The 20,518-nt window shown below is 42.3% G+C and overlaps 1 protein-coding gene across 1 annotated transcript in view; it reads left to right on the top strand.

The window, feature by feature from the left end:
- The window catches only part of LOC103778045 (homeobox-containing protein 1-like), a gene marked incomplete at its 5' end in the record, with an annotated part of 30,364 nt that extends 14,048 nt beyond the window's left edge, over positions 1-16,316 (top strand). Inside the window, 5 exons of the mRNA XM_008945614.1 lie at positions 8,383-8,465; positions 10,709-10,804; positions 12,460-12,554; positions 12,738-12,806; positions 15,923-16,316. Coding sequence (XP_008943862.1) covers positions 8,383-8,465; positions 10,709-10,804; positions 12,460-12,554; positions 12,738-12,806; positions 15,923-16,060 — 481 coding nt within the window. The remainder of the gene's footprint in view (positions 1-8,382; positions 8,466-10,708; positions 10,805-12,459; positions 12,555-12,737; positions 12,807-15,922) is intronic.
- Positions 16,317-20,518: the final 4,202 nt, after the last annotated feature.

Raw genomic sequence — 20,518 nt, 5'->3', positions numbered from 1 at the left:
TTCAAGTAGTGTCTCTAGTAACCATAGTGTTGATAATCATGCTACATCTCATTGGAGTGGGTCACCAAGCACAGAAACAGCCCTTGTGAGTGGTGAGCTCTTAGTGATGTGCCAACATTGCTTTCTGCAAGGTCTCAGCACTTTTTGAAGGTGTTTCATCCATGGACTGACCCTGCCTTAGCTCTGCTTGCCTTGTGAGAACTGGATGGTCCAGAGGATGTAATATAAATAACCTCTCCCCTCTACAAAGTTCAGAAATTTGGCTGAAATGTTTGTATAGCAGTTATCTTCCTAAAGGTCTTGTTTATCCATTGGTTAAATTCAGAAGATTTAACACACATAAATATCCCTGTAGGGTGTAGGTCTGGATTTAAACATTGCAAGTAAATAAAGGAGAAGAAGAGATACTATTATTCATGCTTAGATGCCTTGTTAGGAAGAGCTTTGAAGGTGGTGTATGCTCACACCAACCAGTTGTTAAAATATTGCAGAAGAATTGTCACTTTATCCTGTCTAAATGTGTTAGTTACTTGCTGGCTTCAAAAAATTTCCTTTTTTTTTTTTATTTTATTTTTTAAAATCCCCTTTTATTTTGTGAACATTTTAAGTAACTGTGGGTTTGGGAAGTCTGCAATACCATGAAATTTAAAGGTAGCTATAACATCTTTGCCACTGTCTGCTGGCAGTGTCTGCAAGGTCCTTAAGCAGAAGGTACCTGTGTGTTTCAAACTGCTGAAAACTCCAAATCTTTTTTGTTGTGTCGTTTCAGAAATACTCTTATCACCAAATCCAATTACAAGGAAGAGTAAATCGCCACCTCCGATGTCTTAACTATTCTTTTTTTAATTGTTAATTATCTCACCAGTAGGGTGCTATAGCTTAGGAGGCATAGATTATCTTTTGCAAGTATGAGGCTTTCAGAGCTATTATCAATTAATTCTGGTTTTAAACAAATTTGAGGATAATATTAATAGCCTGACAGGATTGGGTTGGTGCTTGAGACCACTGTCAAAACAGGGAGAAAATTATTTTTAAGAAATTAGAAACCTGATGATGTTGTTGTAGCTTTGAAGGTCATGCAGTTCTACACACTCCAGTGCAAGGTGTGTTTTTGGCATTTTAATCTACATTGCAGAGTAGATTCCTGCTAAGAAGCATCAGTAAAATGACTGTGTCAGAGTTTAGGCACTGATTTGTAAAACCAGAATAGAGAGACAGCTCTGTTGTATGAGTTTTTTTAGTGTATACTGAAATGACTGTGCAGTTTGTATGGACAAACACATACTGATGTGCAGAATAATTACAATTTATGGACATGTAGTGCTGTAAGTGATCCAGTCCTGTTGAGATTGATCCCTCCTCCAGATTTGCTCTTAACATGACAAGAAGTGCAAGAATTAAACATCTCTTATAGTGAGGGTCTTAAAAGCTGTTCTCTCCCTAGACAGAGACTGGCCATACCTCAGGGTTGAAAGCTCAAGCTGGGAATGAGGTGCAGATTTGGAAAGCATGAGGATTTTTACAGTTTGGTTCCCAAAGCTTATTTAAAGTTATGGTAAATTCTGCATTGGATGAAATCCTGAATTTTTATGTTGGGACTGGTTATCTCTGTAGGTCAAACAAGATCTGGGCTCAGTGCCAGAACTGCTGAGAAACCTCTGGTCAGTGCTGTGGAAGAGGTCAAGCTGGAGTCCCACAGTGGTTCCTTCAGTCCTGTAAATCCACAGACCCATGAAAACCGTTAGGTGAATGATGGTGCTGTGGGGAGCACAGCAGAGAGCTGCAGCAGTCCTGTTCATCAGTGGGTCTTCCAGGTTTGGGTTTCAGTTTAAATTTTATCTTTTGCCTGGATGAAAGGCCTAGCAGAGCTGACACAGCAGCTCAGTGCCTGCATTCAGGTTCATCTGCTTGCATCCAGAGAGCTGCAGTTCTCATCTTTGGCTGATCTCAAGTACAACAGTGACTCACCAGATGTTTCCTGTAGCAACTGCACTGGTGGTTACATTTTGCAGTCCAGGGGGAAAGGGAAGATGGTGTCTTCAGTGTAGTTCTAAGGTCTATCGGAGTTTATCTATGGAGAGCTTTAATTTTGCTGTCTAAAGTAGAAATGACTTTACTATATATTGTGGGGTGAACTGTTTGGTTGACATGCATACCATTATTAGAGAATCTGTAGAAATATCAGTAGATAAAATGGATGGTGTCATCTGTTGACCTCACTGAAAATGGTATTGGTGATATTCTTGGCCAGTATTTACTGGGAGATAAACTAGTCATTACACTTTCTGATGAGATTATGCTTTGAATGTCACTCCTCTGACAGCCTGTCTCATGCCACGCTGAGATAAGATCTCAGGCACAGATGACAGACTAACTTCAGAAATATTTCCACTGATTTGACAGCCTGAATTATAGTTCTGTTAAAAGCCACAAAGGCTGAAACAATGACCTCTTGCTACTGGGTGATGCCACGTTGATAAATACACTAATGAGAGAGAAAGCAGGTAACTGTATTTGAGTGTTTTACGTAAGTTGTTCAGTGGAAAGCAGAGGTACAGTTCGAAGGGAAACCAGATAGGGAGCTGAAATTACAGGCAGTCTTATCAAAGAGAAGAGAGCAGCTCACACTCTTGTGTATTTTGAGACAGCAGAGGGTTTGTTTGGCAGGGAGCTCGGTCCCTGGTGGCAGCAAGATCTCCTGTTCATCCCCAGGGCTCGGATGGGAGCTGGGGAAAAAGGGCAGCTCTGGTTTTTCCACACATCCCTGGGCCAGTTGCTGAGCCCCCCACTCGGGCTTTGCTTTCAGCATCAGTGGCAGGGGATGTGTGTGAGCTGCTGTGGAAGGCACCAGCCCCAGCTGTGGGTTCCAGCCACCTCCTGCCCGCCTCCCTTGGCTGCACAACCGCTGCTCTTGGCATCTCTGGCAAGCTGGAGCAGAGAAGCAGTCGGGCAGAAAACCTTCCCACAGAACGAGGATGAAGGGGAGGATGGGACTGTTCCTTTCAGGCTGTGCTTAAATTGTGTTAAGCTGGACTGCAGCCCGAGCCTGGAGGACGGTGGTGGCTGGTGGAGGAGTTGGATATTTCACTCCCAGGTGCTTCCCACATTGGTGGAAGTGAGAACCCAGAGCCATAAAACACAAATCTAGGTGAGGGAGTGAACTTGCAGCACGTCTGGCGTTGTTCAATAAATATCCCTCTGCCTATTCTTGCCTCCCATTAACTGGAAGGTAAATTATCCTTGGTGCAGTGAGCTTGCCCTGGTGTGCATGTACCTGAATTACCTCACCTTGAGCCTGTGTAATTCTGCCACGACAGCTCAGCCACTGTCAGTTGTTCCCAGCAACACTTCTGAGCCTCTCTGCTTTGAATCACTTCCACACTCTGAAGCTTGAACCGTTATGTCATGCTGTAAAACTGAGCCTTTCCCCAAGCTGGGGTCTGTGGGGCAATCCTGGATTTTTGGCTGTTTGTGCCTGGCAGCCAGCCCCATGAAGACCCGTGGAACCTGCCCGTCCCGCGTGGGCCCTTCCAGACACCTCCCTGGCAGCTGCAGAGCTGATAGGAACAGCAAAGCTTCCAGTGTGGATTATCAGGGCCAGCACTGAGGCATTGCTCAATGCATCTGAGCTCTGAGCCTGGCTAACAGCAGCCGAGCAGAAATAGATTGGCAGCTCTGGCAGGAATTGAGATGGGGGCACCTTGGTAAAAAGTGGGGGGATGCGATTCCTCCCGTCGCAGCGCCCGGGACTGAGATGGATTCTCTCTCTGTCATTGTCCTAAGCACATTATCCCTGAAAGAAAGAGGGTTTCTCTGAATCTGCAATTTTTCTAGGCTTCAGTGTTATTGAAATGAAACCGCTTCAAGGATATCTACATTCTTTACCATCATATGGGTTCTCATCTCATGTAAATTATTTGGCCACTTTTCATTTTAATCCTCCACTGTCATTTTCTACAAAAAAGATCATTTGGTTTCTTCATTGAAGGTATTCAGCTGACAGCTGCCCTTTGTCTAGAAGGCAGTGTGCCTCTGCAGGATTTACTTCTGCCTGCTCTTTTTTTCTTCTCTTTTTTCCTTTTAAATTCATATTGCTTCATATTTTTCATCTGTAGTTTTCAGGAACTTTTCAGATGGTGAGCAGGCTGTGGTTTGTAGCTGTGAAGAGAAATTCAGACATCCTGAGTATTTTCTTTGGCCCTTAGCAAAGGTGTGCCTGGCTGATAGGTAGCAAGAGTGGAGGCAGGTAATGAATTTCCTGCTTGCAAGAAGAAATGTAGTAAAAAAATTCAGTGTTTCAAACTCCTACATGACCAAAGCAAAATAGTCAATGATGAAGTTTTTAATTTCTTTCTTTGGCTTCCCTATGTTAAAAACTTATTCTCACCTACTTGCCAACAATGTTGGGAGGCTTTGAATGTTGTGCTTTGTGCCATGGTGTCTCACCCACAAAGCCCATTAGGACCTTGAAATATGCAGTGGGAACAAAATACAAATCTTGGAATGTTTTGGGTTGCAAGGGACCTTTGAAGGTCATCTAGTTCTAACCACCCTGCAGTCAGCAGGGAGATCTAGAGCAGGTTATTTAGACCCCCATCCAACCTAACCTGGAATGGTTGCAGGGATGGGGCATTGATCACCTCTCTGGGCAACCTGGGCCACTGGAATGATTGTGTTGGTAGTGTGTGTGTGTGCAGAGAATTTGGAGGCTTAGGTTGAAAATAAGCTCTTATGATTGAGGTTGTGTGGTTTTGATTACCTGTAGCTATGAGACCTTTTCCTTTTAAGACTGAAAACTCCTGAGTATGATCTCTGATAAAAGCAACTTGTGCTCTGTGAAAGGTTAAAAATGCAATATGATGGTGGAGGAGAATGTTCTCAGGAGAAGTTCAATTTTGGGGAGCACAAGTTGAGTTTTGGACAAGTTTATAGACAGTTTGAGTGTGTGAAAGAAGGAGGAGGCACATCAGTAATGTGGATAAGGAGTAACCCTGTAGGGAGAAAGAGAGGCAGGTTCTAAAATTACTGTGTAAATAAAACTACAGAAAAAAACATACAGAAAAATTACTGTGTAAACAAACCATGGAAACCTTTTAACTACTGCAGTAGTGCCCGTGCAGCTCTCCTCATGTATCTGCATAGCTTGTGATCTCCATGAAAATGTCTTATACCAGGAGAGCTGCCTGAAAACTTCCCAATTTTTGGTGTTTTTCCATTAAACAGCATTTCAGGAGGAAAAGAATTTCAGGTTTTCAAGTGGGAATCACTTTTCTTGTAGAAAGTTTTAGACATTTAGGTAAGAAATTTGTGTTAGAATTTAAGGAAGGTGTTTCAGAATGATGAGAAGTATATTTTGATCCAATCCAATAAAAATGTTTAAAGCTTATTTATTGGTACAATGTGTTATGATAACAATTACTGTTTCAGCAGCAAGTTTTTTTCAAAATCACAAAATAATTGGACTACACAAAGCAAACTTCCTTCTTTGCCAGAAGAGGTTTCTCATTCATTGTCCAGTTCTGAAAGGTAGCTCAGTCACAGGGAGATTTTCTGTTCTCCCAGAGAATTGTAAATTTGAGCCTAAGTTTGGTTACTATTAGAAAACCTGAACTTTTTTTGTTGGAGTCAGCAAAAGTGGCAGTCAGTGGCTTGCTAAAAGGATGATGTTCAGTTAGGTGCCAAGAGAAGGATCACTAGTGGCTCTTGTGGTGTTTCTTCTTCATTAATTGGTGTCCCAGTTTCTTGCATCAACATAAGAATGAGCAGTTCCACTATCCCCCATTTCTTGATTTTACATCTTTTGTCCTGCCTTCCGTAAAGTTAAGCATTGTCTAGCAGTCTTGTGGCCATAGGTCATCTGGATCCATAATCCTGCATCATAGCAGGGTTTCACCTTCTGGTGTTAGAACATCAGCATGTAGATCAACCAGGTTTTCTAATTCATATGATTTCTTTCATAATGTTTGTTCTTGGCTTTTGACAAGTATATATAAACGAGATCATGTTCAGCAAAGGGAGTCCCTAAAGTAGCTGTTACAGCTCCCAAAATTTGCCAAGTTAATTTTTGTACATATAGTGATGACCTGGACTCCTGATGAGGACTCCATATGATATACTTATGTAAATAATAGTAGTGCAGTAGTTTCCAGCTGTGATGTCTTGACATTCCTGTATCTCATGGCACTTGAAAGAGGAAATAGCTCTTGGCTCTGGGCAGGGAGTGGAGTCCTCTGTTTTGTAGGTGGGAGAGCTGAGACACTGTCAGGAGGCAATTGGACTGGGATCCTGAGCTTCTTCTTCCATCACTGCTAGAAAAAACATTTTCTTGTCTGTTTTCCAAGCTCTCTATTCTCAAAAAAAAACCCCTTTGTACAGAACACGACCCCTTTGAACAGAAATTTGCAAGTTGAGCCAGACACATGTATCACTTCAAAGGCCATAGTCATAGAAAGGATGATATATCTGGAACACAAAATAATATACTTTTAAAAATACCATGCCCAGAGACTGGGCATATTGCTGGGAGTGGGAGGAAAAACAAAACCAAGGAAAGTGTCTTGCTGATAATTCTGGGAGTTTTCCTGCTGGTGGCAGTGCCAGAGTTGACAGTGCCACGTAGTTGAAGCTTCCCAGAAAGGAAGAGTAACCTGGTGTCCTCCTCTTCAGATCTACTGGCAGAATCTCAGCTGGTTTGTCAGAGCAGGATTATAGAATCATTTAGGTTGGAAAAGACCTTTAAGATCATTAGGTCCAACCTAACGAGCATAGTGGGAATTGCTGTTATGGTCAATCTCTCTGAATTTACTTTATAAAAGCAACTCAGAGGTCCAGGGAACAAGAAGTGGATGTTTACATGTAAATGTAATTGCCTCCAAAACCCAAATCAGTAGTAGAGATGTAGCCTGCCCTTTGTTTAGTGAAGATGGAGCTGCTTCTGTGGTTTCATTTGCTCTCCACGCTGGTAAATCAAGTGGAAGTACATTCACAGTGGAACTAGCTCTGCTAATGTGTGAGTTCTCTTAGTCAACGAGAGCAACTTTGAAACAGGACTCAGTTCATGGCCAGAGCTGCAACTGTGAATAACACTGTGAGCAATGGGGTGAAGAAGCAGTAGCTAAAATTCATACTGAACGTGTAAAATGTGTCTTTACAATATATTGAAATAAGGTGGAAGTAAAATAGTGAGATCTGCACTAAGTACTAAGTTAAAAGAAGGTTGGACAGAACTAGTTGCTGTATGGAACAGAAACCAGGTTTCCATAGGAAGTAACTGTGCTGGGGCCAACCCACAGGAGAAGAAATATGACCATGGAAAGCAAAAATTGCCTAAAGACACCCAAATCTCCTACTGCTAAATGATCTACAATTAAACATCTTGTTTTCAAATACAGAGCAGCTGTCCACCAGCTGAACCTGCTGCTGATCAAAGTTGATCAAAGAATTTGTAGGATTATGTATTACAAACAATCTACAGGGAAAAAAAAAAAAGCAATAGTCCCTGCTTATGGCATGCTTATCAGAGTCCATTGAAGTAAAACAGGACTTTTTGTTGTTTTTAATGCAAATCTGATAAGCTCTGTGGAATGTAAATCAGTTCATTAAAATTTGTAAAGCACTCAAATGAAGGAAGAGAGAAAACAGTTTAACTTCCGTGGGATATTTACTGCGTGTAGAATACAATAAAATCACAATTATTCAGACAAAAAAAAATACTGTTAAAATATGCTGTACTCAGTGAGTTCTGGAGAAGGCTTAAAATCTTGAAATTGTGATTTTAGAAAAGCCACTGGTCTGACTCTAGAAATCTGACTGTACTGCTGTGTAATTTTGTCTGTCTGATCTGCATACCGTATGCTGTGTTTGTGCAAAATATATATACAAGTCTGTATCTATATGTGTATATTTTAACCCAGGGGTCAAAATAAATATTGAGCAGCTCCTTTGTAGAATGCTGCCTAAGCTGGGGGTATGTCAGGAAAAAAAAAGGAGTAAATGCTAATAAAAAAAGAGGCAGAGGTGTGACCCACGATGTCTTCTGACATGATGCTTCACTTGCTGGTATTAACTCCAGTATCTCTGGCATTGCCTCCTTTTTGTTGTGTCTCCTAGTACAGTATTCTGAATGCTGAGGTGGTGCTGCAAATGCTGGGATAATATTCAGTATCTGAGACATTTGGGAAGTTCTGTCCACTTGTGTGGATGTGAGCACGGGCTGATGGTACCTGATGCATAGACAGGTTTACATAAAATTGGCTGCCTCTGTGTTACCTCTGTAAAAGTGATGCAGAAAGCAGCAGTTGACACCTTTTAGCAAAGCTGCTTTGGAGCCTTCATGCTCGTGATTTCTGAAAAAAAACTTCTTGGTTTTTCCCCCTCTTGCAGTTACTTCAACGAGAATCAATATCCAGACGAGGCAAAGCGAGAAGAAATTGCCAACGCCTGTAATGCAGTTATACAAAAGCCAGGTGAGGAGCTGCTCACGGTGTCCTTTCCAGAGGCAACTGCAATTAGATTTCAACATCTCCTGCTATATTCAGCCCATCTCATTTTATGGCTATTACTAACAAATGTAGTGCTCTCAACTAGTAGTAGGTTTCTTCTTGAGCGTGCTATAACTGGCGTTGTGCAGAGCTGCCGGCCGGGGATGAACGTGACAGTCAATGCAGTTTTCAAACCTAAATGCCAGCATCTGCAACTTAAATTCCCCCCATTTGAGATAAGAAGTCCAAGCTGTGCATCTAAACATTTCATTTATGTAGCTTTGTAAATGGCAGTGTTGAGAAAATAAACATCTGAGAAGTTTTCACTCTTTACGCTCAGTTATTTCGAGGGATTTATTCAAGCACTTAGTAGTGATCTGAGAATTTTATTACACACCACAAAAGTGGAGTAGTGATCTCAGTAGTGCTTTGGGGCTCAGGAGTGATCTGGGAATTTTATTATTCTCCACAAAAGTGGAGTAGTGATCTCAGTAGTGCTTTGGGGCTCAGGAGTGATCTGGGAATTTTATTATGCTCCACAAAAGTGGGTTTTACTGGTTCTTAGGTTCACAGACTGAGCCTTGCTGGAGATCACACAGAAGGTGCTCAGAGGAGTAAGGAGCACAGCTTTCCTGGCTTTCAGTTTTCATTACAACTCCTAGACAGTGTCCCATGGTAGAATCTGTGTATTAATGGAGGACCTTGTATTTGGGTCAAAAAGTTGCACTTCCCCTGCTCCCAGAGTAGTCCTACTATTTACATAGTTTTCAGAACTTGTATTTTTGATATATTTGGATTTTACATAAGCAGAATAAAAATCAATGCTAAGGAAAGCTAAGGCATGACTCCTGGACATTGGAGCAGCACAGAATCATACAGCAGTGTAGGCTGGAGGTGACCTCTGAAGGTCATCTAGTCAGGCAGGACCAGCTTAAATTAGGTTACTCAGAGCTTTACCTCATTCAGTTTTGAATCTCCAGAACTGGAGGTTTTTCCACTTCTGGAAAACTTGGGCCCCTGTTCCACCATGTTGAGCACTTTCGTGGCAAAATGCTTCTTCCTAACACCAAGGCCAAATTTCCCTTATTGCAGCTTTCATGTGTTGCCTCTTGTATTTTGGTTGTGGCAGCAGAATGATGTGGTGGGTAGAGAGCACTGAGGAGGTCAAGATTTTATTCCTGGCTGTGCTGCTGGTTGGTTTAGCAACTTGGAACAGACTCCTTAAACACTGCCTCAGGATTGGCAAAATCTTGTGACACTGATGCAGAGCATTCAGAAACAGCATAGTTATTTCCAGATTTTTCTTTCTTTCACTTGTCTCATCTCTCCCTACTTAAATTTGGGAATTGCTGCAGTTACATGTATGCCTTGTATGCTGAGCAAATACATTTTGAGAAGCAGGCTGAAGCAGGGGAGTCTCATCCCCACGCAGCCTGCCAAGGGCTGAGGATGCAGCTACATTGAATGGGGCCAGGGCCAGCTGAAGAGGTTTCCATGCTCTCCCTGCAATGCTGGATTCCTCCAGTCTTCCCTCTTTTACATTGGTGATCAGGAGAATGGATTGCCTCCTGTAGCTGGCTGCTGGTGGTTGGGATTTTATTTAAGAGCAAACCTCCAGTGATCTGGTTTCCAACATCCCTCCCTTGTCCCGGAAGAACACAAGTGTCCTGGCACAGTTTGGAGGGGGGGATTAGTGCTGTGGGAGCACGACAGCAGCTGGTGGTGGAGAGGGAGGAAAGCAGATTGGAGGGGACAGCACAAAATCTCTTCATTCATTTTGCTGCTGAAGAAAATACATCACTGAACTGTGGCCTCACAGCACATGGTAAAAGAACTAGCCCAAGGGTAGGCAATTTGCAGCAGGGCTGTGAATTGATTGGAGGTTTTTGAATCTCAGTTTTGTGCTTGAACTGGAAAAGCAGCCCTCTATCCTCCCACAGCTCTGGATTTAGTTGATTGAAGCTGCAAAGAAATTCCTGTATTTCAGAGTTTTTTTAAAAAATGAAGAAAGGCTACTTTGTTTTTGGAGAGATATTTGGCATTTATTACCACAGCATCTGGGCACAGTACTTTGATTCACATAAAATTCACTCTATTCTCAGTTATAATCACTTTTTAGTGCTGTCTATATTTCAGAGGTTTATCACATGTAAGGGTCTTTTGCTGACCTCTGGAACCCAGTGAGTAACAATGCTATGATTTTTTTTTCCACTCTGTCATTCTCATAGGAAAAAAGTTGTCAGATTTGGAGCGAGTCACCTCCCTTAAAGTGTACAATTGGTTTGCCAACAGGAGAAAGGAAATCAAGAGAAGAGCCAATATTGGTAATGTATCAGAGCACCTGCATTCATGGTGTAGTATGTACACTTGCTCAAGAGAGAAATTATGTGAGACTGTGTCAGTGAAGGTACAAGAGGTTCTGACATCCTTAACAGAAACGTGGAGCACTTTTTAAAATTAGTCCTGTGCTGTTATAGATTTTTTCTGAAATATGAGTAGGAATTTAATTTATGAAATTCCATCATCGATGCAGGAAAAAATGGTGCAGTTATGAAGTTTTACTAGAAGATCAGTTTTTAAAACCAAAGTGAGAATTCTGTGGGTAGAAGGAGAATTGTATTTCCCTACGCTCAGGCTCCTTAATGTATCCAAAATAAAATCTGAAATAAAACCTCAGAATATCTGCATTGGAAATCAGGGAAGCTGGGACAATTGCAAGTTCACAACCTTCACATGGTGTTTAAATGAAAAGTGGCTGTTTTGAAGAGCTTTTATCTGCTTGTAAGTTCTCTTGTGTCTGTGTAGCACTGAAATGTGCTTTATTTTTTCAGCCACAATCTGAGGGTTTTTTTTCTTGCTGCCATCCCTTGAGACCCCACAGGGATCTGAGTCCAGATGAGTTGTTTTACATCTCAGATACAGCCACTAGGACCAGAGAGTTTCTGCAAACCAGCTGGTTGTTCTGGCTACACCTGTGCTCCTTAGTGCTTTCCAGGGGGTTGCACAGGGACAAGTGCCTGGAACCAAGTCATCATTTTTCTTGATGATCAGGATAAACCAAAAATCACTTTAGAGTTAGCCCTGCAAGTTCTTTGTGTGAGCAGCTGATGATGAGGAAATCAGAAGTGGCTCTGAACTTGTAAGAAGTAGATCTTCTAATGTGAATAAACGTAAGGCATGGTAATGAAGTTAAACTCTCATTAGTGGCTGGGATTCAAGAAGCTTCTGCAGCGCAGGCAAAATTTGATGTGCTTACTTTTAGGTATTGTGCAGAATTGCATCCACAATACATGGACAAACAGAGATCCCTACCTGCTTATTAACCAGCAATTTTGCAAATGTTGAGTGTCCTTTTGCTGACTTGCTTGGTTTTGCTGTATTTGTGAATAAGAAGAACATCTTTTTATGTGTCACTGAAATGTAACCTAGATTTATTTTTCTGAAGGGTGTGAGACACAAAGCAAAGTCAGTCTGAGGCAGGTGGAGTTACAGCAATGTCTGTACTGCATGGGGAAGGGGGTTGGGAGGTACTAAAAAGGCCAGTGAGGTCTTCAGGCGTCTGGACCCTACTGGTAGATGAAGATGTGTGTGATTTTAAATCCCTTAAGTGCTTTAAAAATTTCTCCCGTCTATTTTCAGACACTCCCTGCTCCCCTCAAGTCCTGCTAGTCCAGACTATGTGGGGAGATCTACAGGGAGTGCCTTTGCCACTCCAGTGCATTAGAAATGAAGCTAATTTCTAATAAGACAGGCTGGAGAACCAGGATTCTTACAAACAAGTCTGTTAGTAGGCAGGGAAGGATTTCAGTCAAACCAGTATCTGTACATGTGCTACTTTCCCAAATACTGGAGAATGAAGAAGAGCTAAGAGCTAACTCTTTTCTTCCAGTTATTCTAACTTCTTGGAAAAAAGAAACAAGTTACTTTTAATTACTCTAATGCATCAGATAAATTAGGGATCCATTTGCTTTTTTCGAAGAAGCAGCAATCCTGGAGAGCCATGGAATAGATGTACAGAGTCCAGGAGGTCATTCCAACAGCGACGACGTTGATGGCAATGACTACTCAGAGCAGGTAAGAACCATGGCTGAGCCACGGGGCCCAAAAAGGGAGAGTCCCCGTGACACGTGAAGAGACCCTCTGCCTCTCACAGATCAGAGGTCTCTTGCTTTCCTTCTGCTTTTATGTAATAGCTCCCCTGTTTGAATGTATTGAGCAACCAGTGTTCACCCACGTGGATTTATTGTCATACAACAGGACACTTGGCAAGTACGCAATGGGGAGGAGGAGGGAAGATGTTCAGAGGGAGGCAGAGAAGCAGAGAAGGTAGAAGAAGACAGGAGGATCTGCTCCAAACAAGCAAGTTACACCATTCACGCCACACGCAATGTATGAAATGTGTTAGGAGAGTGTTGCCTCACCCAGTGCATAACTCGTGCTCTCCTTACCCCTGGCACCATTCTAGTTACCTGCCCTTCAGAAGGGATGCCCAGGTCTTTTAATGGTTGCTCCTATATATCAGGCAACAGCATTTCCCTGCAAAACTAGGCATGTGTGGTCCCCTGGCACCTTTCTTTCTCCAAGAAGTGTCTCCAGCGTAGCCTGTGCTATAATGTGAGCTGCTTGCCTGGCACCCAGACCAGCACTGCAGAGAGCCCCTGCCCAGGGCACTTGAGAGTCCCTTTGGTCAGCCCTGCCCAGCAGGATACTGAGCACCCTCCTGGAAGGTGCTGAGCTCCCTCTGTTTGCCTGGGGCAGTACCTTTCAGGAGCAGCTCAGGATCTGTCCCTAAGACACTGACAGACAAAGGGTTGAAGGGTGGGGGGAGAGGATTTGATTTAAATGAAGTTGTCCATTTATTTGGCCCCTGTTCCGTATTGTTCTGCAGTGATGTGCCACTATTTGGAGTGTTTACATATTATCTGTCTTTTTTTTTTTTTCTTTTTGCATTTTAACTCTTGCCTATTCTCTATTTTTCTTGGTTATTTTTAACCCTTGACAGCAACTTCTTTTTTAAATTCTCTAGCAAAAGAATACCCCTTCCCGCACTCTGAGCCCTCACCTACCCTAAAGTTGGTGACCCTTCCTTCACACACCTTCCTGACAGGTATTGCATCCCCTTCCCAATTTTCCTTCAGGTGTCAGTGTTGGCCAGACCCCTTCAGGGCTGTGTGTGTTCAGCAGTGAGCAGTCCCCTGCCTTGGTTCTGGTTGTGGGCTGAGCTGTGTTCTGTGCTGCACCCAGCGGCTGGGGTGGGCAGATGATTTGGGAGAAGTAGGTAGGTCTCTCCCTACAAAGGCTGCTGGTGCAGTCTGATAGCAACTGCCTGTCCTGGAATGAGTCCCAAGAATATTTGGCTGGGGCCCAGTGTGACAGATCTCTGGCAGAGGCATTCCCAGCCGCTCTGCTGCTGATGGGTATTAAGGCCCTTTTTATAGGTCATCACCAGCAGATTTGGTGGAACCAACTTTGCTTGCTCTCCGTGATGAGAGGCTGCTCTGTGACTGTCAGGAGCAGATAATTAATTCCTCCTCAGTCAGAGGCAGAACCTGAATATTGAGACCGAGTGTTACATAGACTCCCAAACTATGATTTTCTTCTGTGCGTTATCCAAAATACTTTGAAAAGAGAAATAAATTGCCTGGTAAAATTTAAAGATCTTTGTTTAGAGTCCTTAAAAATTGCATTTCTCAGTCATCTAACTGGGCTCCTCACTGAAGTGTAATTAGGCATTAGCAGCAAAGAGGATTAAATGGCAAACTCTCCTGATGACCATTTAACATCCCTTGGCTGTTAAAAAACATGAATTTTCTTTTCCACACTGAGACTTAAATTCTAGTAAACTTTAAAACACAAAGTTCAGTCCAAATACTAATGAAATGCCTAAAGCTCCAGTAGTTAAGATTTTGTCTTTCTATTTCTTACCATGGTAAAGGTGACTGAGAGGCCCTTAGTGTGTGCCCATCACAATATTTGTTGTAAATGAATGCATTCCTTTAAATAACCTTAGGATTTGATCAAATCCTGGCTTTTCTGTCCCCATCAGCATTTGCCACCTGGCAATTTAAAAATTCATAATACACATTTTAAATACTAATTTTCAGAAGTTCATCAGTTAAAGGCTGTTGGAAGACTGATAAATGTTTATAAGTTCTTTTCTGTAAATAATAATAATTTTTAAAACTGCCAAGTCATGGTGTGGTAACTGTTAGTATCCCAGATTTTTAAGTCTGCTATTGTATGGCCATTATGCACCTGTAGAAGGTCCCCCAAAATCCTTGCACTTCTCCAAGTCATGGTGTGGTAACTGTTAGTACCCCAGATTTTTAGGTCTGCTATTGTATGGCTGTTATGCACCTGTAGAAGGCCCCCCAAAATCCTTGCACTTCCGTTTTTCATGGTCCCAAAAAAAGGCTTTTTTTGTAACCATCTGGGAGGTTTTCACCATTTTTTTCCCTATATCTGTGTGAATTTAGTGTCTTCAGAGGATACTGGCTCAGACCAATAGTTTACACTAGGTTTGTGTCCTGTTTTAGAGTGAGGTCAATGGTATTATTTAAGAAAAAAGTATTTTTAAAGAACAGGACGATTATAGAATTAATTTGCTAGAGTAGCTTCCAGCTTCTGGAAGTTCTGAGAGGCTGGCAGAGGCCCCACTTCCATTTTTCATAGTCCCTAGTAGACCAATTTCCCCTGATCTTGTCTAACCCCACCTTTGAAAGCCATTTTTTTTGTTGGCTGATCCAAGAATCAGTGAATCTACAACTGAACTGTGATGAGTTAAGCAGGGCTTCCTGTTGCTGCCTTGGAATATATTATCTCATCATTCCAATGAGTGCTCCTTGCTTATTAGATCACGAGAAGCCACAAAGAATTGCTCTCTATTTAGTAATTATTTCTAATAAACATTTACCATATCAACCATCAGCCGTTTCTTTTCCAGACCGAAGAACATGAGTCTATTCAGCCTCTCCTCATAAGGAACCCACCACTCCTTCCCCTCTCTTCCCCTGGGTTGCCATTCTCTCTGCTTTTTCTAGTTCTTTTGTGTCCTTTTTCAATGGGTTGACCAGATCTGTATATTCAAAATGTAAGGGTAGCATGAATCTGTGCAGTGCATAATGGTTCCTGCCAGAGTTTGCTTTCCTGACATACCTCGTGTATCACTTTTATCTTTCTAATTTAATATTTTCCTCCAAATATCTCCCCTCCCCCCCTCAAATTTCTCTCTCAAAAATTGAGCACGTCACTGCTTGCCTTGCTTACCTTTGTCTGCACAGTGAGGGAGATCAATCCTAAACCAGTTGTGTCCCTTCTTTCACTCTCTGTCCCTGTAAGGAACGTGCCATTCTCTGCCCCTAGCCCTCACACGCTAGCTGTGTCCCCTGCTCTTCTGCTCGTGGAGTAACAGTGCTTCTCTCTTCTCCTTTCCACATGCACAGGATGACAGCACTAGCCATAGTGACCACCAAGACCCCATTTCACTAGCCGTGGAAATGGCAGCGGTAAACCACACCATCCTGGCACTGGCCCGGCAAGGAGCCAACGAGATCAAGACAGAGGCTCTAGACGACGACTGATACAAAGAAAGGGGAGGGTCAAAGCAAGAAGTAACTTAGTTTTAGACGTAGCACCTTAGCAGACTTTCCTCAGTCCTTAATATGTGTTCTTACAGTATAACTTTGCAGTTTCTTGTACGTCAGTTAGCTGTTAGGGTCTTGTTCTGTGAAGATGGCATGGTGCCCTCAGCCTTTGCATATACTCTCTCAGTATTAATTCCCAATAAATAATCAATCAACCAATCAACCTCCCTCTCCCAGCCCCAGTGGCTAGAAAAATCTTGCTGCTCTGTCTTAGCATTCAAAGTGCTTCCAGGTATTTTAGACAGCCCTCAATTACCAGTCTTAGGCTACACTTAAAATCTTGGATACCCTTAGAGATTGTGTTTAAAAAAAAAAAAAAAAATTAGTCTGTATGCTTTTCCTTCTCTGAGACTGAAAGGATGCAAGCTGAGGTAGTGGCACAGGGTCGATGGACACCAGATCATGTACCAACAGAGAGTAAAAAGAACACTAGAAACCCCACTTCAGCCTGGGAATGCACCATTTCCAGCTGCAATAAGCCGTGCCTCACTGGTCATACAGTGACTCGATATCCTTTTGGGTGCTGTGCTGAGAGTGTCCATTGGAAACACCTTCACGTGCTGGGGTTGCTGTTCACATGTTCAACACAGACATCCTCTGCTCTCACAAGCTGCGTGGCTTGGTGGATGAGTGCTGCCTTCTGCCTCTGGGACCATCACTGAAGCCCAGCCTGGAATCGTGTGAAAAATGAGCTGAATGTCTAATGGACAGCAGTCCACTTCTCAAACCACTGTTCGTTTTTGGCATGGCTAGCAGTGCCTGCTCAGAAGAGGTCTAGACTCTCTTGATCTGTCATTAACAATCCCACCTTTTACTCTTCCTCTCGCCTTCTCTCTCCCCACCCTACTCCCCTCTCCACTTTGCCACTTTCAAAAGCAATGTTTTCCAGGAAGGTTATTAAGGTCATAAAATGGGTGAGTGGATTTTTACCCATCTGTGTAACTAACACCTATGTCCTGACTAGCCTGAAAGGTTATCGGAGAACTTCTGCATCTGACCTTTGCTAGGTAACCATCATAGCATAAATATTCTCCTAAACACCAACTTTTTTTGTTTGTTTAAAGGCAGGAGGATCTCTTACCTGAGAAATGGGGTGTGAATGTTTTGTGTTCTCTTTACTCTGTCCTTGTTAAGATGTGAGAAAGCTATACTGCTACGAGCAATTTAATTAACTAATTGGAAGCCATACTGATAATGGATGTGGTAATATTTGTAAAGCAAACCTACTTTAAGTAGCAGAAACTAATGGAATTGTTTTCCTTGATCATATGTAGCACTTTTGTTACTTTTTTCTTAAAGATATTTATATTTGATAAGTCTTTTTTTTATCATTTGAGAATTCAAAATACCAAACGGCAAACTTGCATTTCAGAGTCACCCTGCGATCACCTTGTCATCTAGTATCTAAATGATGAACTGTGTGTGCATCTAAGGAAATTACATCTGCTGGCATTGTGTGGAAATGATCTCCTGGCATCCTGATAAAATGATATGTTGCTGCTGGTAAGAGGAAACATTTCGATGGAAACAGCACGGGAAGTGTTAGCGACGGGCAGGACTGTGGTACAGGGAAAATAACAATTAAAAAAACCTATGTAAATTTCTGTATCTAGGTATAGAAAAATTTGCATAGCGTTTCCTCAACATTCCATTTTTATCTTCCCAGTTTATGTGGGAATAGCTTCAAAAATGGGAGAACAACTTAGGCTGAAGGATGGTTTCCCTTCTCTCCCCTCCACCTTGGAGGTGGAGGGAATGAAGGGAAGTTGCTGTTACTTGTTCTCATCCCTGGGTGGCTTTGTGAACTCCTAAAATGTGGCTCCTCAGCAGGTTTCTAGCCAGCCTAAACCCCTTCAAGGCATAGGCTAACTAGATCACGTTCACCTCTGTTAATCTTGTGAAAATTGCTTGGGTAAGTGTGGAGGAGATTTTGTGCTTTCGGAGGGCACACGGCTGGCACCTCTTTGTCTCTGTAACTTTGAAGATGTATAGGTAGGGCTTGGCCTCGTCTTTCATTTATGGATTTCATTGGGAAATTTATGTGCTTTCCTTAGATATAGATCACTGGAGCAGAATGAAGCCGTCTCTTTTTTTTTCTGTTTTATTGCATTTCTTGAGTAGGCAAATTCATAAGTAGCATCAGAGCAGACTCAGGAAAGAAAGGAATTGGATGAGCAACCATTGCAGGTTTTTCCCTTGACGTGTGTGTGGATGCTTTGGTACTGAGGAGTGAAAGGACGTGGAGAGCTTTTATTTCTGTTTTTTGCACAGCAGAAGGACGGAGCAAACTGTAGCCTTAGTGGAGTTTTACATATTTATTCATTCCACAGTCACACAGCGAGCTGACAAGCAGCATCCACGATTTATAGTAAGGAGATTTTAATAATCGATGACCTCTTTACATTGGGCCTGCCACCACCATTTGTTCTGGCTGTTTCATTTTAAAAGGAACAGACTCAAACTGTTGGACAGCTGCAATTTGAAAAGAAATATTACTTACTATAGCATCTTAAAAAAAAAAAAAGGGCGTTGTTTCAAGCATCACCTTTTTAAAGCAGTGGGGAAGAATGAAAATAGTACTAGCATTTCTAGATCCTGATTATAGGCTCATGTGATGCAGGATTAAAGTAACGCCACTGAAATTGTTATGTCTATGCCATCTAATGTAGAATAATCTGGGTTTAATTCTGCTTGTCACTGTCGGGTAGCTGCTGGTCTCATCGTGCATCAATATCCTATTCTGAAGGTTAAACAGTTAAACCCCTTGTGAACAACTGGAGATTGGCAGATCTTCGTTGTCTGCAGTTTCCTGGTAAATACCATCTTCTCACCAGAGAAAATAACAAATGACTAAACTAGGGAATCAGTTCCATGGTGTCAGTTTTGGGGTTGCCTTTGTCTGTTTTGGCTTTTCTTTGACCGTCGAGTGAGGTTTCAGCTGTCATCAGGATGCTCAGGAGAGCCTCGTTTTCCTTTATGCTGAAACTTCATCATGAACAATTTGCAGTTGGCTAATAACGTTTTGGTTGGACAGTGATTAGCTAAAATGGACCAGATGCTGGTGTGATGTCAGGAGAGGTGTATGTGACCTGGAGTAAGTGAAAGAATTGGTGGCGAGTGTGTCCTGGAATTTCACTTTGGTTCTAGGGGAGTTTCGTGCTGTGTGGGAGTCTTCTTTGTCTTTCTCTCTCTGGATTTTCTTTAAATTTATGCCTTGTTTTTGTAGCATTGCAACTCAAGTTGCAATTTATTGTAGCCAATCTGGAATTACTGCAGTTTGTTCTCATGTGAGTTCCATTGAAGTGGATCTGGTTGGCAGACTAGATCTACTTTTTTGTTCTGTGAATAGAGAAGAAATTATTTCAGATGCTTCTCTTCTGTGATGGGCACAGATTACTTTGAACTTCATACAGTAAGTTCTGACTGTTATTTTGTCACTCGTAAAGTCCTTATACTTGAGTTGTTGTCTCTTACAGTCTTCTTAAAACAACAATTTCTACCTCCACTTCTTTTTTTGGGTTGTTTTGGGGTCTTTGCTATTGTTTTGGGTTTTTTTTATTAATTCCCCCACCTTTTTCCTGAAGTATGAGATCCCAGATACTTGCAAAAGCTTTTTGGGATGTTGACAAAGCAACAAGTAGACACATTGCCCATTGCTGCTCTAGTATACTAAGAAACATCTTCTAAATACTCTGTAAACATAGTTCAAGTGTTATCCCATTCCTCATGTGCTGGATGTGGACAGGTTGGTTGTGAGTCAGCAGTGCACCCTTGCAGCAATTAAGGAATCTAATTAAGGAGAGCCTTCAGCAGGTCAGGGAAGGCAGTTGGTCCCCTCTGTCACTTGAAGGACCATGTCTGGAGAATCGTGTGCAGAGCTGGGCAGGAGCGAGGCCCTCCTGGGACTGCTGAGGTGAGAGGCTTGGAGCACCTGTCATGTGGTGAGAGTTTGAGAGCTGGATTTATTCAGACTGGCTCTAGGGGCATCTTCTCTTTTATTCTTCAGCTGTCTTCATGGGTGGGTTTAGGGAAGATGGAGCCAGGCTCTTCTCAGAGGTGCACAGCAAAAAAGTGAGGGGCAATGGGTTCAACTTGTGTTAAGGAAGATCCCAGTTGAATATAAAGAGAAATATTTTCCTCCTCGAGTGCTAGAACAGTGTCCCAGAAAGGCAGTAAAAGCCCCATCCTTGGGGATATTCAAAACTCAACTGGACATGGTTAGATAAGAGACCTCCAGAGGTCTCTTCTGACCTTCATTGTTCCATGATTCTGCTCAGGTTGAGGTGTTTCCAACTTCTGATTTATCCACGTTGACTTGTTTAAAGAAATTTTCTCGGTTTGTTGTTGTTTGGTTGTGTTTCTGTTTTGCTATTCATAAAGTTACCTTGTTCTACT

Source organism: Merops nubicus, unplaced genomic scaffold (assembly GCF_000691845.1).
Source record: "Merops nubicus isolate BGI_N331 unplaced genomic scaffold, ASM69184v1 scaffold15228, whole genome shotgun sequence".
Taxonomy (NCBI): Eukaryota; Metazoa; Chordata; class Aves; order Coraciiformes; family Meropidae; genus Merops; species Merops nubicus.
Note: the sequence above shows the minus strand (reverse complement) of the source record. Positions and strands in the feature narration are given on the sequence as shown.